Source organism: Symphalangus syndactylus, chromosome 20 (assembly GCF_028878055.3).
Source record: "Symphalangus syndactylus isolate Jambi chromosome 20, NHGRI_mSymSyn1-v2.1_pri, whole genome shotgun sequence".
NCBI lineage: Eukaryota > Metazoa > Chordata > Mammalia > Primates > Hylobatidae > Symphalangus > Symphalangus syndactylus.
Genome location: NC_072442.2, coordinates 46,140,743 through 46,157,885, shown reverse-complemented (window position 1 = coordinate 46,157,885; position 17,143 = coordinate 46,140,743). Strand labels below are relative to the sequence as shown.

Sequence of the window (17,143 nt, the reverse complement as noted above, 5' to 3'; positions counted from 1 at the left end):
GACTTGGAGTAACCTCCCACCCCCAGTACCCACGCAAACACACACAGCCAGGCCAGGCAGGTTTTGCACTAAGGGACTTTCTGCAGGTATTTCCTCCCCATCAGGATGGGGCCCGCTGGATCCCTCCCGTTGGTGTGGTGGAAACTAGAGCTGCGTTGGCGGCTGAGCCCTTGTTCTCTGCTCCCCCGGCCACCTCTGAAATGGGATCTGCTGTGCTTAGGACATGTCTCAGTTGCTTTCATGTAGCACTGAAACCAGACACTTGAATGTCTGTCCCTCGGCCAAACCAGGGGCCACAGGAGGGCAGGGCCATATCCTGTGCATTGCTGTCCCCAGCACTGTCCCTCGTATGTAATGGTGGCAATAATGACAACAGCCTGCATCTCTAGGCATTTGCCAGGTGGACAGGGGTGCAGGCTCTGGAGCCAGGCCCCTATGTTCAAACTCCAGCTCTCCCACCTACTAGCTGTGTGACCTCAGGCAAGTGATTTAACCTCTCTGTTTCCTCTTCTCAAAGTTGGGGTTGTGATAGTACCAGCCTCACAGGATTATTGTGAGGATCAAATGAATGAATGCGTATGAAGCTCTTAGCCCAGTTCCTGGTCCCAGGTGTCTGCACCCATCCTCCTCCTCATGATTAATTACGTGTTTACTGTGAGCTCTGTACCAAGCCAAATGCTTCAAATAAGTTACTCAATCCAGACAACTCCATTTCCCAGAGAGGGAAACCCAAGGTTCAGAGAGGTTAAGTAATGTGCCCAAGGTCCCACCAGCTAGTTAGTTACCTTGAAGACCAGGTCCCAAGCCCAGGCAGGCCCAATTACACTCCTAGCCCCTGCCCCGCCCAGGCGGGAGGTGTCTGCCTGGTGAGCAGCGCCAGGGGAGTGTAAACAAACAACACAGGCTGGCCTGGGTCCTGGAAACCTTTCTAAAGAATCGCTTGTGTTTTGTTTGAAGGCTCAACCACAGGAATTATCTCTTGGAGTCTCCACATAGGTTCAGTGTTGCTGACCTCCAGCAGGTGAGAGTGTCATGCTTCCCCCGCCCAGACCTCTAGAGAGACTTCATCCCCAGAGAAGTCAGCAAGGAAGATGGAAGAGGGGGTGTCTGTAGTTTACTGAAGAAGACAGCAGTCTGTAGCTTTTCTGCAGCTCAGGGTGGGTTGCCCTGCTGCCCCAGCTTCCTGGGCAGGGACGGATACCCCCAGCACCCCTGGAATAAACAAGCACTCCAGCAACCCCAGGATCACGGGGAAGAGAGTTTGGAATACTCCTTTCCCCAAGGGGAGGGTACAGTGGATTTGGGTCTCATCTATAAATCCCATTAGCCCCCAGTGACCTCAGTGCCCACGGGCTGGACGCTGGCATTGCTCAACCTGATTCAGGGAGGTTTTCTTTTCTTGCCCACGTGGAAACTGCGGGTAGAAGTTCTCCAGGCAGGGTGCCATGGCGCCTCAGTGCAGCTGCTTGAAAGGCCTAGGGCCTCAGTTTACCAGCCCTCCACAGATCGCAGACGGGGTGTATGAAGGATTCCTACTTGCCCTCCACAGATCGCAGACGGGGTGTATGAAGGATTCCTCAAGGCCCTGATTGAATTTGCCTCCCAGCATGTCTACCACTGCGACCTGTGCACCCAGCGCGGCTTCATCTGCCAGATCTGCCAGCACCACGACATCATCTTCCCCTTTGAGTTTGACACCACAGTCAGGTATGTGGGACACCCAGACAGCTGCCTCCCAGCCCCACCCTTCCCCACACCCACAGCCTGGCGCAAGCACGCAGGGCAGCAGGCCTCGCTCTGTGGGCAGGAACGTATTGACCATCCACTTTGTGCTGTGCCAAGGGGTGGTGCAGTTGTTGGGGCAGCCCATGCTGTGGGCAGTCATGGCCAGCTCCAGTCCAGCTCAGGGGACAAGACAAGCTTTCCCAGGACTCCTCTGCCTCTACGGAACCATCTGTCTTCCTAAAGAAGAGGTGGCTGCCAGCTGTCTGAGTGGAGCCTCCTGGCGCCTCAGTGTATGCATGGGTTGAGTAGGGTTGTATGAGTTACCACCCTGCACTGTTGGCATGAGACCGGGCACAAAGCGGGCACCTGGTGGGTGGTACCTGCCACTGCCACTGTGTCTGTTGCTGAAATGATCCCTCTTGTTCCCAGTTATTGCTCATTATCTGCAACCTCTCAATGGAAGAATTTGTCCAGACCTTCCTGCAACCCATTTGGGAGCAGAAAACTGAACTGGGAACATTAGTTCTTTTTCTGTCAGTGTCCACTGGCCAGGATTCAGCCCTGAATGGGCCTGGGGCTGAGTTTTTAAAATTATACCATCTTGGCCGGGCGTGGTGGCTCACACCTGTAATCCCAGCACTTTGGGAGGCCAAGACGGGTGGATCACTTGAGGTCAGGAGTTCAAGACCAGCCTGGCCAACATGGTGAAACCCCATCTCTACTAAAAACACAAAAGTAAGCCAGGTGTGGTGGTGGGCACCTGTATCCCAGCTACTTGGGAGGCTGAGGCAGGGGAATCACTTGAATTCGGGAGGCAGAGGTTGCAGTGAGCCAAGATCGTGCCACTGCACTCCAGCCTGGGCAACAGAGCAAGACTCTGAAAAGTAAATAAAATAAGTAAAAAATTTTTTTTTTCTTTTTGAGATGGAGTCTCACTCTGTCGCCCAGGCTGGAGTGCAGTGGCGCAGTCTCGGCTCACTGCAAGCTCTGCCTCTCGGGTTCATGCCATTCTCCTGCCTCAGCCTCCCCAGCAGCTGGGGCTACAGGCACACACCTCCATGCCCGGCTAATTTTTGTATTTTTAGTAGAGACGGGGTTTCACCGTGTTAGCCAGGATGGTCTCGATCTCCTGACCTTGTGACCCGCCCGCCTTGGCCTCCTAAAGTGCTGGGATTAAAGGCGTGAGCCACCGTGCCTGGCCATAAATATTTTTTAAATATAGGCAAGAGATCTTTAATGAATCTCAAGCAGCATTTATAAAAAATGCAATAGGACAGAGAATATCAGTGTGCATTGTATGACGTATGGGTAAGCACTGTTTCGAGAATCTCCTGTTCCAGAATGGAGAGGCACGGTGTGTATGCATCGGTTACACAGTACGTCACAGCCATATCATGGGTTCTGATCAAAAGGGCTGGCCAGCGTGGCCACAGGGCAACCTCCAGCCCAGCCGGCACCAGCAGGCATACTGCTCTCTCCCCAGGTGTGCTGATTGCAAGACCGTCTTCCACCAGAGCTGCCAGGCTGTGGTGAAGAAGGGCTGCCCCCGCTGTGCCCGCCGGCGCAAGTACCAGGAACAGAACATTTTCGCCTGATGCCCACCTGCTGACCCCGCTCTGAAGGCCGGGGGTGAGTGTGGCTCAGCCATCCCAGCTGGGTTTGCCATCAGCCCAGGATACTCACCGTGTCACAGCTGTGTCCCTTTGTCAGGAAGACCCTCAGATGTGACCAGAGCACCGGCCTCCCAGAGAAAGCCCAGGAAGTCCCCGTGATGTCCCCTGGCCCTCCCCCCACCCCTCTGCTGCAGGAGGCGTGGCCACCGCCAGATGCTCCCTGTCTCGGGGCAGACAGGGCCTTTACTCACCAGGCCCTGGCTCACCAGCGTCCCGGCGCCTCCGTGAGGGCTGCCCAAACACTGTGGAAAGGGGACTTGGGGAGCATTTTCAATTCCACATTCCTGATTAAAAGGTCTAGTTTTTTAAGGTGGATTTTTCCCATTCATATTTCAACAGAAAGTATTTTTTTATTCTTGACCCTACGTGAGTCACCCATGAAATCCAGACATTCTCACCCCCAGCGGATGCACAGGAGCCACTCAGGCCTGGCCTAGAGGCAGCGGGTGGCTGGCGGGCAGGCCACTGCTGGGACAGGGCCTGTGGGCCCACCCGGTGCCTTTCCTAGCCCTCACTGCCAGTGCCAAACCGCCCCTCGGCCGGGCAGGGCCAGTCCTGGTGACCCCACTTCCTCTCTGTCTCCTCTTTACTCCCCACCCCAGTGCGTCTCACCTGCTGAGCCCACCGCTTTCTCAGCGTCAGAGCCCCTAGCTCTTCTCTAGCCTGGGGCCTCGGCCCCATTAGGAGAAGGAGAAATGACTGGAAACCAGCACTGTCAGCACTTTGAGCCCTCCTCGGTTTAGGGAGGGTCGCCGTCTTGCCCACCCCCGATCCCCGTGCCCTCCTCACCCCTCTACAGACAGGGGCGCTGCTGCAGATGCTCCAGGCCCACCTTGGTGGTTGCCCGGGGTCACACTCTGCCTGACTGACCCCTGCCAGGGCACAGATAGGCAGGACCCCAGAGAGGGCAGGCAGCCGCACCCTGCCCTGTGGAGAAGTGACCTGGTCCTTTGCCCTAAGCTGTGCAGGGCGTGTGGGGGAACTGCCCTGTGGATGCAGCCGCCGCCTCACAAAGCCATTCAGCGTCACTGAACTTGCCCAGCCAGGACACTGGAGACTGAAGAACTTCCCCGGAGCAGGACTGCCTTTGAAGGGGCCTTGGGGCTGGGGTGGGAGCCTGGGATTGTTTTCAAAGTGAAGTTCAGACCCTCCAGGTTTCAGGAAAGTGTGGGTTTGCTGGTCTGTCTGTCACCTTCCCTCACCTCTCCTGGACCCAGTGGGCCCTCAGTCCTAGCTGTCTTACCTACACTCAGCTTGGAGTCTGAGGCCTCAGGTGGAGAGCCGCATGTCACTGTCAGAGATGAGCCCACCCCCACCCTTCCCTGGGGGCGATTAGCTGCTGAGTCACCCACCCAGCCTTGGAGCTGGATGCCTGTGCAGCAGAACAGAGGCGACGGTGGCAGGCAGGTGGAGGCTGTGCACAGCTTCTCCCGGTCATGGCGCACACCTGTGCCCAGACGCCAATGCCTCCTAAGCCAGGAGCTGGGTTATGCACTGCCATGGCCCACATTAACGCTCCACCACAAGCCCGGCCTAGTCAGAGCCCTCATTGCCCCATCCCTGTGTGGGCAGGAGCCTGGCCTGGGGAGGGCTTGGGCCTGTGAGGATTCTCCCCGAAGGTGCCCTCGGAGGCAGCAGAGTTGAGGCCCTGGGGGGCCCGTTCCCCAGAAGCTGCCAGTGCTTTCAGACGCATTGACTCTTCCCGCCTCCCCTCCCTCAGAAAGGTAGTGCCCACACTATTTTTAAAATGTTATTTTATGCAATACACTGTTCCTAGTGAGCGGGGCTCTGGCCCTGAGGAGTCTTTGCAATGTATTGAAGGAATTGCTGCCGTGTGAGTTTTGAATGATTTTGCAGTAAAGACCTGATCTTTCTCATCACTGGTCTGGCTTCTGAATTCTAGCACTGCCACTGCCTGGGGGGAGACCACCAGCCATCCGTTACCATCTGTCAGGGTCCCCTACCCTCATGTTAGTCCCTGGCGGTGGGGGGAAGGCTTGGGAGGTCCGTGGCAAACACTTGTAGGCAGAGGGCTTGCATGCCAGGAGTGGGCAGGGAGAAGAGAGTAAGAAAACCACCTTGCCAAGCCCAGCAGTCAGGCTCTCCCTGGGGTAGGATCTCAGGGTCTCTGGGGAGGTGTACTCACACTTGTATAACAACTCAAGCTGGTCCCACACCGGTGGCTTCTTTTCCTGTGACTTAAATGTCAAAGCACAGACCCTTGACGCTGGATCATGTGAAACCTCAGGATACAGGGGACATTTCTCAGAGGAGAAATAAAGGAGAGACGGGGCTCAGGAAAGATGGGTTATTTAAGCGGAGCCCCCGATTCAGGGCTCATGGTTTTAGGGCTCAAAATGACTTTTACTTGGCTGCTGATCTTCCTCAGAAGTTCCAGGAGAAGCCCAGGGGACCCCTCCAAGGGGAGGCCCACACCATTGTCCATTTTAAGAACAGGAGCAGGAAACAGACTAATTCTCAGGGAAATCAGGTTGCAGTAAAATGAGATGGAAACACAACATTCAGGTCTGAGATTTCCTGTCCTTAAAGGCCCCTTTCAGATTACAAGGTGGCACCCTCTGCCAATCTAGGTGCCCCAGCTTCCCCCAAGGGCCTCACCTCCCTCCAGGACAGTAGATGGTAGGCCCGGAGAAGAGAAGAGAAACTGGGAGAGGGAGGCCCACAGCACGTGACCTGGCGCTGCCCTGCCGGTGGGCTCAGGCCCTCTCCAGCCTCAGCAAAGCGCCCCTGAGGGCACTTGTTTCCCCTTCTCCCCTCCCTTTTTTTTTGGATACGGTCTCACTCCGATGCCCAGGCTGGAGTGCAGTGGCGTGATCTTGGCTCACTGCAACCTCCACTTCCCGGGTTCAAGCAATTCTTCCGCCTCAGCCGCCTGAGTAACTGGGACTTCCCCTTCTCCTCTTCTCCCTGAAAGAGGACAGGTGGTTTGGAGATTCCAATCCAACCCCCAAGAGCTTATCACATAATATAAGTAGTCATAATAGCTGATATAGCCAGGCATGGTGGCTCACACCTGTAATCCCAGCATTTTGGGAGGCCAAGGAGGTTGGATCATCTGAGGTCAGGAGTTCAAGACCAGCCTGGCCAACATGGTGAAACCCTATCTCTACAAAAATACAAAAATTAGCTGGGCATGATGGCAGGTGCCTGTAGTCCCAGCTACTCAGGAAGCTGAGGCAGGAGAACCACTTGAACCCGGAGGCGGAGGTTGCAGTGAGCCAAGATCGTGCCGCTGCACTTCGGCCTGGGAGACAGAGTGAGACTCCATCTTAAAAAAAATAACTGATATATTGTGTATGCTGGGCATGTGGTAAGCACTGCTTAGTGGACCTCATTTAATCTTCCCAATAATCCAGTGAAGTGGGTGTTACTATCCCATTGACAGGAAAGAAATCTGAGCTGCAGAGATAAGGCAGAACTCCCAAGGCCTACCAGCCGCCAAGCAGCAGAGTGGGGCATCATACCTGCCTGACCCCATGCAAACACCACCACCACTGCCAGCCGCTGCCTGGCTGTGCTGCAGGTGGAGAGGGACCTAAAAGGTAGGGAGGGAGAGAAGATTCCTCCAGCCACTATTTTCTTTTTTTCTTTTTTTTGTTGTTGTTTTTTGAGATGGAGTCTTGCTCTGTCGCCCAGGCTGGAGTGCAGTGGCATGATCTCAGCTCATTGCAAGCTCTGCCTCCTGGGTTCATGCCATTCTCCTGCCTCAGCCTCCGGAGTAGCTGGGACTACAGGCTCCCGCCACCACGCCCGGCTAATTTTTTATAGTTTTAGTAGAGACGGGGTTTCACCGTGTTAGCCAGGGTGATCTCGATCTCCTGACCTCATGATCCGCCCGCCTCAGCCTCCCAAAGTGCTGGGATTACAGGCATGAGCCACCGTGCCCGGCACCAGCCACTATTTTCTAAGCATGTCGGGCACCAAAGACCAATGCTGAGTTCTGCTGTGTGCTCACCCTGGAGGGTCCCAAGGTGCCACCAAGGCTCAGACACACTGAGATTCTCAGAGGAAGTGTGGACTCACAGGTGGGCAATGCCTAGCAGAGGCAAAGATACAGAGGTAAGGGAGTTCCAGAACGATCGTGGCCAGATTCAGCTTCCCACCCAACCCTGGGTCCCCAGGAGGTGGTGTCAAGAGAGGCCATGGCCTGGGATGCGGGCCCTTCTTCCTCCCAGAACACTGGCCTGAATCAGCCAGCTCTTGGCACACACAGCCAGGTCCACAGGCACAACTGTTCCTTGGGGCCCCTGAGGGCAGGGGGTGTGCTGGGGCTGTGGCTTGTGATGTCTGGAGTGAGTGCAGGCTCAGTTCAGGGCGAGGCTGCTTGTCCAGAGAGGCAAAAAATTCCCAAACAGAAGACCCCCAAGGCGGAGGGCCCTGGGGCTGGACTCCTGGAGGTTGTTCTGAGCTTACCCTGTGGACGGATTGGAGGGTGGCCCTCCTTCCCCACGAGGATCAAGAGGGGGTGGGGGATGGTGGGAGGGCAATCTGGCCAGGAGAAGCTGCGGGGGAGGCTCCCGGCCTCCCCAGTCCCACCATCTCAGCCCGGCAGCTTCTTTCTCCCTGGAGACAGCCAGGTGTGGCCCAGGATCCCGGGAAGTGCAGGGGAGGGGGTGGCGTCTTCGCTCCTCAGGCGCTGGCCCGGCCCAGAGGGGACAGGAAGCCAGGACACCGGGGATTGTCTCTCGCAACCGCAGCCCAGCCCCAGTCCGGGAGGAAGTTCTGCCGTGCGCTCTCCGCCGGTGCCTCCCTGGTTATATTGTTGAACAGGAAACCCGGCAGCGCGGGAGCCGCACGGTCGAGGAGGGAGCGCGGGACGCCGAGCCCACGCGCGCCTGCCGGGGCAAGTGGAGGCGAAGCCGGCGAGCGGACGCCCCGAGGTGCCCGGGCAGGCAGGGTCGGGAGTGGGGCGCCGAGCGGGGGTTGGGGGTGGGAGGTGGGGTGGGGGTTGGGAAAGGGGCAGGGTGGGGGAGGGAAGGGTGCGGCAGGTGGCGGGTCCGCACCCGGGAGCTCCGCGCGCCTGCTCTCCTTGTCTCCGCACTGGGGCGGGAGCTGCGCGGGCCGCATCCCACGGGGAGGAGAAGGTAGGCGAAGGGCTGCCCTCCGTCTGGGGGCTGGAGGGGAGCAGGCCCGGGCCCCCAGCGCCGACCCAGGCGTTGACGCCGCTGTAGCTTGAGTCGCCTGGGCAGTGGACGCAGGGGACCTCCTGGCGACTGGTGCGCGTTCGCGCTCCAGGGATCCTCCCGGCTTCCCCAATCCCTCCCCTTCTCTGTGTTTCCCCAGGGTCGGGGAAGGAACCGAGGCCGAGTCCCCTTCTTATCTAGCCTGAGACATTGAGCTCCGGTGGGTGTCCCTGCGCTGGGAATCCCGCTCGGAGTTTTTCCAGGCCCGGCCGGGCTGCGCCGGGAAAGGCCCTGGTGAGGGAGGAGGTGGGCCCTGAGCGGGCGGGTTTGCAATCCGGTTGAAAGGGCTCGCAGTGGGTCATTCAGGGTGCAAATGACCTCACCGGGAACGGGAACGCCCGCACGAGACAACCAGCCCCAGCCCGGCATTCCCAGAGCCGCGCACGGGAGGGACGCAGGGACTCCCGGACAGCAAATCCCGGGGGGGGGCTGGGAATGGAGGGGGAAGGCGGAGCAGGGGCGGTCCCATCCTCCTTGGGCTCCGCTTGCGACCCGCCAGTGCCCTTTCAGACGCGGCCGTCCCGGCTCCAGGTGCCGGCCTTCCGCTCTGGGCCTCGTCCCAATGCCCCCCAAGGTCCCCAGCAGAGGCATTCAGGCTCCTCCTCGCCCCACCCAGACACGGCTGCTTTGGATATCGGTGACAGCACTCCTGAGCGTCCCTGTCCCTCTTCGCTCTACTTGCCAGCTCCGGTTCCGCGCAGCCTCTCCGGCCTCGCCCCTGGAAACCCCGCCCAGGGCGATGGTAGGGGCTTAACCTGCAGCCACCGCCGGCTCCGCCCACCCAGCCCATGGGCTCCCTGAGGCCCGCCCAGCCGACGTGAGTGCGCTGCGGGGTCCAGGGGGAAGGGGCGCCGGGGGAGTGTCCTGCTTGGGGTTTGTTGGCTCAGCACTGGGTAGCTCGATGACCCCGCCTCCGGGGCCCAATGTGCTTAGTGACTCAGTTTACACCCTTTCCTCGTCGAGGAACGCTTGACAAAGTGGCGGAGGAGCCCTGCTGGGGCCCCCGTTGGAACCTGCTCCTCTGCCTCGGCAAGCGGCGGTCTCCTGGCCCCGGGTCCGGGCCACCTTAGGGGGCAGGAGGAGGTGTGGTCAGTGTGGGAGTTTGGAGGGGCCATGCACTTCCGGAGAAAACCACCGACTCATGGCTTTGGTGGAGGGGCGCAGGCACATTTAGTTAGGCTCTCCCCCATCCCTGACACCCCAAGCCCGGGCGGGAGCGGGGCTTATGACCACCACTCCGGAGAGCTTTGGGTGGCCCTGCTCTGGGACTCCGCACTTATAGCCACTGTCTCAGAGTGCATTCTCCAGGAGCCACTCGTGGGGACACTGTAGGGGTGACAGGGCAGGTGGGCAGGCCACAGGGGCAGGGCCTTTCTCGGGAGGCGGCGTGAGAGCCGGAGAGCAGGGGGTGGTGCGGGCCGGGCTGGGCGGGCCGGGCGGGCCGGGCTCACGTCTGCGGTGATGCAGCTGGGGAAGGAAAGAGAAACCAAGAGAACCGGTTCCCCCGCATTGGCAGCGGAGGCCTGTACATCAAGGTCCTTGGACTAAGCGGGACAGGGACAGCCGCCAGGTAGAGCTGTTCGCTGGGCCCCCTACAGAGCCCGCATCCCAACTCTGACCAGGGGGTGGGGGCGCAAGCTCCTGGAGGGAGGCAGTGCTAGGAGATCCTCTGCGGATTCTCTGCGGGCGGGAGGCTTCCAGGCGGGACAGAGCCGGGGAGCGGCAGTAAATGGGGTGTTCTTCCTACTTGACGGACGGGAAAACTAAGGCGCAGTAAACTATTAAGCAAGCGTGGTGTCGACCTTAGAGCGGGCAGTCACCCCTCGTTTTAAAGCCAAGGCTTCCCTCGCAGTCGATTTGGACCAAGACTACCCACAATCTCCCCACCGCAGGACTGAAGCAAGGGTGAAATCTTATAATCAACCCCACAGAACGAAGGGTTGTCCCAGTTCCAGCACTGAGTGTAAGAATGGAAGCCTTAGATGTGATTTTACGCAAGTTGCCATTTTAGAGATGGGAAAACTGAGGCCCGAAGGCGAACGGCGAGTGCAGGATCGGGACTCGAACCCAAGTCTGTCCCCGAGTGCGGGGCTATTCCAGGCTCGGTGGTCTTGACCTCCGCGGCCCTCCTTCTTGTTGCCCGCAGGAAAACGCCGCGGCCGCGATGGCGGCGGACGTGGAGGGGGACGTGTACGTGCTGGTGGAGCACCCCTTCGAGTACACCGGCAAGGACGGGCGCCGCGTGGCCATCCGGCCCAATGAGCGCTACCGGCTGCTGCGGCGCAGTACCGAGCACTGGTGGCACGTGCGGCGTGAGCCCGGCGGCCGCCCCTTCTACCTGCCTGCGCAGTACGTGCGCGAGCTGCCCGCGCTCGGCAACCGTGCCGCTGCCCCGCCGCCAGGTCCCCACCCGAGCCCCGCGGCCCCTGAGCCGCTCGCCTACGACTACCGGTTTGTGAGCGCGGCGACGGCCGCGGGCCCCGACGGCGCCCTCGCGGAGTCCGGCGGCAGAGCCAGCTCCCTGTGCGGCCCTGCGCAACGCGGCCCCGTGACCCAGCGCAGCAGCCTGGCGCCCGGCCTGCCAGCCTGCCTGTACCTGCGGCCCGCGGCGCCCGTGCGGCCCGCGCAGTCCCTGGACGACCTGGCCTGCGCCGCCGTCTCGCCTCCCGTCGGTCTCCTAGGAAGCAGCGGCAGCTTCAAGGCCTGCAGCGTGGCGGGCTCCTGGGTGTACCCGCGGCCCCTGGCGCGCAGCGACTCAGAAAACGTCTACGAGGTCATCCAGGACTTGCATGTCCCGCCGCGGGAGGAGAGCGCAGAGCAGGTACCTCCCCGGGCGCAGGGGCGTGGAGGCGGGTGGCGCGCTAGGGACCGCGCCCGCACGGAGCCGGGGCGCGAGGAGACCCGCTCCTCTCAGCGTCGGGCACGACGCCCACCTCTGTCCGAAGACTTCGGATGAGCTCCCTCTCCCCAACCGCGAAACGTGAGGGGTGCAGGCCCGCAGTCCCTCATCAGCAATTCCCAAGCTCCAAAGCTCCCTGGAAGCCCAGAGGTTTTTCGTAATCCAATTGGTGGCAAAATTGCACTTGAACTGATGTGAGGCTGCTGATGGTCTTTATTTATCGCACTTGTGTGAATATTCATGTTTCGCTGCAGAAATGCAAATGAGCTCGATGGTCGGCTGCTGCCCCAAGCCCTGCTGGGAGGTTATATAACCTACTGCAGGTGTGTGCACTATATTATCTTTCCAAGTCCCAGCTGTTCTGTATTCCGAAGCGCATCTGGGCATGGAACGGGGGATTGCGGGCCTGCCCCGGCTTAACGGCCTTGCCGGTCTCCCAGGAGCCTGGGGTCATATGAGAGGGTGGATGTGAAAGTCAGGCGTCTGCTTCCCTTTGAGGGTGCTTCCAGCATTTCAGTTCCTTTTTTTAAAGAACTCTTGATGGGTTTGTTTTAGAAAGACGTCCGGTTAAGTGAGGTTGTTTTTTTTCCCCTCTTCAGAGTCCAATTGTGTTAATCTGGGAAATCGAAAATAGAGCACGTTTTAAAAACAGGTCTTACATCCTCAGAACACTCTGGGCGACCCTGACATTTTGAACTTTAGGAACTTTTCAGAGAGGGGCAGCCCTAGGGGAAAAAAAAAATGCTCAGAACCGTTCTGCCATCTGCCACCGGCCGTGTGGTGATCTAGGGGCAGTTCTTTTCCTCTCTTAGGGTCTCGGTTTGTTCTTTAGCCCAAAGGGAGGGGTTGGACAGATGACCTCTGATCCTTGGGAGCCTCTGACTTCTTTCGCTGTGCCTGATGTCATTACCATGAACACTGATGCCCACCATGTGCCAGGACTGAGTCCGGAATGCCCAGACGAAGGAGACACGCCTTAGGCCCGCTGCTGGGTGTTCCCTCCGCCCGACTCGTTATAATGCAGAGCTCAGGTTTTGAGACTAGGGAAAGGGGAACTGGATTCTGCTGGGTCACCTGCCAGCTGCTGACAGCCACTTAACTTACACCGAGGACCCTCCCCCAGGCCCAGTGTCCTCTGGTGTAAGCACAGTACTTAAGGATTAGGGTTGTGAGCCTTAAACGAGGTAAGGCTTCGAAGCGCTTGGCAGCAGCAGGGGGTCCACCCAGGCTGTCTGGGTAGTCCTCATTTGGCTTCCCTGGGTCTCCGCCGCCTTCACTCGGGCTTCTGCAGCGGCAGCCCGCCGCCTTGTGGCCAGGGTGGGGAACGGCACCCGGCGGGCGGGGCTGGGCACCGCGGCGGGTTCCTGTCTCGCGCCCCTGCCAGCCGGCCAGGCAGCTTCTCTGGGATGGGTGGTTGGATCCCAGCGCTCTTCCCCTACCAGGGCCCCTCCGGTTCCTGCACAGGTTCCCGGTGGCACACTTCTGGGCCTCTCCACATTCTCTGTCCTAGTGACGGTGGGAGGGTGCCTGCCCATCTGAGCGGAGCCCCTGGAGGTGGGGGAATGGCCTTGCTCTTTGAACTTCGCATCTGGCCCACGGTCTGGCTCAAACAGAGTGCACAGAGAGTGTGTGTTGAGGAGCGCAGAGGTGCGGCAGCCCTTTACCTATGAGTCAGGGCTCTGTAGGTCTGCAAGGGCCAACACCCCAGGCCCCAGGACCAAAGAGGAAGGAGACTGCCCAGGTCCTGACATCTCCTGAGAAGACAGATCACCCCGGCTGCCAAGGCACCTGCCAGGTGGCCCCTCTGCCCATCCTTCCTCCAGCTCCCAGCAGGTTCCCAGTTGCAGTGGCATATGGAGGGAGGGGCACTGGTGATGGGGGTAGAGGACTTACCCAGGGGGGAATCTAGGACATTGGCCAGAGACAGGCAGCTCCCTGGCCCCACTTGTGGCCCGAATTCGCTGTGTGACCTCCACAAGTCACTTTGCATCTCTGGTCCTGTTTCCTCCCCTGTGCGATGGGTGCAATAATACCACGTTCCCTGTCACAGAGCTTTATTCAAGAGGCAGCTGTGGGTCTCCCTGGTGCTCCACCCCCAACAAAGTCCAGGGTAGGGAGTTGGTCCTGCCCCCCACAAGGGAACCCCACCCCTGCTCTTAGTTGTCCCAGGCGGTGTTTCCCCACCATGATCCTCCAGGCCCATTCACTCGTTCATTAGGCATGAACTAGCTGAATACCTGCCAAGCCCTGGTGAGCCTTTGGATCTAGAGAGGACTGAGGCACAGCCACGGTCCTGGGGGACTCACCCTCTTGGATAGGAGGCCAGCAAGAGAAGACATGGGGCCGGGGCTCAGAGTGGAGCATGGGGTTGGGAGTGGGTGCCCACCCGGGCAGGGCCTCATGGGCCCTTGCCAGGAATGTGCACATTATCCTGCAGCCGCTGTAAGCCTTTTAGCAGAGACAGGAGTGGGATTGAGAAAAACATCCCTGTGGCCAGGGCTTCAAGAATGGCTGAAGCTTTTGGTGGTCTCGTGGGCATGTGGTGGTAACAGAGGTTTGGGAGGTGGATGGGCAGGGTCTGGGGGCTGAGGGAGGTGGGAGGGAAATCGGGTTGAGTTCTAGATTCCCAGCGGGCACTCGTGGGCAGACAGTGGTGCTGCTTACTGAGGGGGGGATGACTTGGGGAGGATCAGGGTGGAGAAAAGATGGGGCCCGCCTGGATTTAGGTGCCAAAGGGAAGAGAAGCATGACAGTGCTGGCTCAGAGGCCAAGAAGTGTCCAGAAGAAGGACACACAGGAAGGTCATGTGAGAGAAAGGCCATATAACACTTATCCTAAGTGACCACTAGACGCTCAGCTGGTCACGGGGCTGCTGAAGGCAGAGGGCAGTGGTCAGTAGTGAAGTGAGGGTGCGAATTGAGCGTGTGAACAATGGGCAGAAGGAGAGAGACACAGTGTGGCCAGAGGGGGTGTAGGGTCATGGATGGAACCGTCCCCAGGTTCAGGTGGGTGGGCAGGAGACGGGGAGGCTAACGATGGGGAGAAGGTTGCTGCTGAGAAGATATCTCAGAAGAAAATGGGTGCAGAACAGAGGGGGCAGGATGTGGGGATGGCATGGCACAGGGGCACTGGGGAGTGTGTGGGGATGCCCTACTGTCAGGCAGCAGCTCAGGGCTTAGGGCAGGCTACCCGGCAGGGCCAGGGACCCCCAGAACAGAGGAGCTCCTGCCATGGATGGTGTTTTACAGCCTTGTCACTCCCCGTGCACTCTAATCGTGCATATTGAGCACTTGGGGTGGGCTGGTCACCGTGCTGGACACTGGGGACAAAGTGTGGTAAGATGCAGTCCCAAAGGGGCTAACAGTCATGTGGGCTCTTGCTCAAAGGCTTGTAACCCAGGGTTAAGCTCCCAGGAGCTTGGAAGGCAGGCGTAGGCACCTCCATTTGCCTTGAGTACAAACAGAGGTTCAGAGAGGTTTAGTGACAGGATGAAGCTCACACAGCCAGGAAGTGGCTGTGTTCAGGACAGTTCCAAGCCCCCTGACCCCAAGCCCCACCCTGGCCACCAGGTTCAGTTTCAGCCAGGTGGCCTTTAGGGTTGGCTACCCTGTTCCCCTCAACAAGAACAGTACAAGCTGAAGGCAGGCACATGCTCCTTCTTCTGAGCATCCTGTGTGCCCAGCCCTGTTGTGGAAGAGTTGATGTCCCAGGAGAGGGACATCTGTTCTTTTGCTGCCCAGGAGAGGGCAGAAGCAAACCCTTCTGAGAGGGGAGAGAGGGAGACAGGGAGAGCTAAGCAGGGATGACTCCTCCCCTCCCCCAAAAAGGCCACTCAGGGAGCCCTGGGAAGCCAGGCCAAAGGCGGTGCAATAAAGGGGCCTCTGAGACTCTTCCCGTGGCTGTGGTCCTGGCTCTGGGATTTCAGGGTGCGGTCACCATCCCCGCCCAGAGGTGGGAAGGCCCAGGCAGGTGGAGCTGGCCTGGAGCCCGCCCCTGCTGCTGGGGCATTGGCCGCTGGGAGGGAAGTTCCAGCCCGGCCGCTGCACCTTCTTATACAAGCAGCCCTGGAGGCACCGCACCTGAGCAGGCAGCCCTGACTGGAAGGAGCCCGGGGCCCTCATTCCTCCTCCTCCGCTGGGAACTGAGTGAGTCCTCGCCCCTGAGGGACTAGAGGGCAGCCACAGCAGTTTCCCCACTCTCTCCCCTCCCTTTCCCGAATCCTAAAACCCACCTGGGGGCCCCTCCTCCCTGGATCCAGGCCCAGCACCCACTTCCTAGGACAAACTCCAAGGGCAGCCCGAGGCCGCTGTGATTGAGAGAAAGAAACTGGCCTTGGGACAGACCCTCCTGTCCCCCTTCGGGGCCAGCCAGGGGGCCTTTGGCAAGGGTGTCGGTAACAGCAGGAAGCTGAGGCCAAGTTGAGGGGACTCCAGCTAGCCCCTTGCTCGTGCTTTCTCCTCTGGCAACCCCCACCCCCAACCCCCAGGTGGAGCAGCCGCCCTTGGGCGGCCCTGCTGGTTTCTTTACACCTGACCCAGTTCCCTCCCAGTGACTCACCTGCAGCCCCAGGCTGTCCCAGGAGCCCCTCTGCCTGCTTGGGCCCTGACTTAGGAGAGAGCAGCTTCTTGGATCTCCCTCCCACCCTCACCCCGCACTGCTGTCCCCCCAGAGATCTTCCTGCCCATCACCCCCAGCCCCCGGCGCTTCTGCAGGCCCCATGATCTCCTCAGGTCTCGCTGGAGCTTGCGTCTGGTTCTCACCTCTTAGTCCCTGGCTCCCTTCACCGCCCAGGGGCCTGAGATGGGCCCCAGGACAAGCCCACCTGCCCCCTCCCTTTCTTCCCAGGCCTCAGCAGTTGACCTCACTCTAGACCTATTTTTTGTAATGTTTACTTCAATGGTTTTTTGGAGCAGGTGGTGTTTGGTTACGTGAATAAGTTCTTTAGTGGCTATTTCTGAGATTTTGGTGCACCCGTCACCCCGAGTGGTGTGCACTGTACCCAGTGTGTAGTCTTTTATCCCTCACCCCCCTCCCACTCTTCCCCTACTCCCAAGTCCCCCAAGTCCATTATATCAATCTTAGGCCTTTGCGTCCTCATAGCTTAACTTCCATAGACCTGTTTTCTCTGCCCTTCTTAGAGCTGACTGCGTCCAGTACAGGGAGGGGTGGGCATCAGTACTGAATGCCAGCCTGGATGGGTGGTCAGTGCCAGGCCCTGGGGAATGGGAAAGTCCATGATCGTGACCAGTGGGTAGCTGATGACCAGGGATGTGGTCAAGTCTCCATGCCTGAATGTGAGGGAGATTTGGAGCTGGATCTGTGCCGGGGAGTGAGAGGTCAGTGGCTGTTGGTTCATATTGAGGGGGAAATAGGGCTGCCAGGACTAGGGCTCTGGGGCACAGGGGCATAGGGGCACAGGTGCTCTTGCTAAAATTTGGGAAGCTCTGTTTCCAGATTGCAGAAGGATTCTGGTGTTGAGGGAACTTCCAGAGCTGTTGCCTGGGCCGGGTGAGGCCTGCAGGACTCTTCTGTCCAGCTGAGGCTGCTGTGGGTGCCCACCCTGCCTCCTTGCCTTCTCCTGGCTGGGGGTCCCCTGTGAGGCATGAAGGGAGGGGGGCATGGGCCCCTGCCTAGGCCTCCGT

At 59.3% G+C, this 17,143-nt stretch overlaps 2 protein-coding genes across 6 annotated transcripts in view; both read left to right on the top strand.

Annotated features, from left to right (window-relative positions):
• Positions 1-5,275, top strand: part of PLEKHM1 (pleckstrin homology and RUN domain containing M1) — a 54,135-nt gene extending 48,860 nt beyond the window's left edge. For 2 of the 3 annotated variants that reach the window (XM_055257817.2, XM_055257816.2), the window contains 3 exons: positions 958-1,021; positions 1,550-1,707; positions 3,209-5,275. In XM_055257817.2, the coding sequence (XP_055113792.2) occupies positions 958-1,021; positions 1,550-1,707; positions 3,209-3,320 (334 nt within the window). In that variant the 3' untranslated portion in view covers positions 3,321-5,275. Of the gene's footprint in view, positions 1-957; positions 1,022-1,549; positions 1,708-3,208 lie in introns of those variants that run through there. The other variant, XM_063629282.1, reaches the window with a different exon arrangement.
• A 2,864-nt stretch (positions 5,276-8,139) lies between these two features.
• The window catches only part of ARHGAP27 (Rho GTPase activating protein 27), a 37,830-nt gene continuing 28,826 nt past the window's right edge, over positions 8,140-17,143 (top strand). The window contains exons 1-4 of one of the 3 annotated variants that reach the window (XM_055257819.2): positions 8,140-8,299; positions 8,703-8,836; positions 9,288-9,419; positions 10,749-11,423. In XM_055257819.2, coding sequence (XP_055113794.2) covers positions 10,767-11,423 — 657 coding nt within the window. In that variant the 5' untranslated portion in view covers positions 8,140-8,299; positions 8,703-8,836; positions 9,288-9,419; positions 10,749-10,766. Of the gene's footprint in view, positions 8,300-8,702; positions 8,837-9,287; positions 10,173-10,748; positions 11,424-17,143 lie in introns of all 3 variants that reach the window. The other 2 variants (XM_055257818.2, XM_063628292.1) reach the window with 2 other exon arrangements.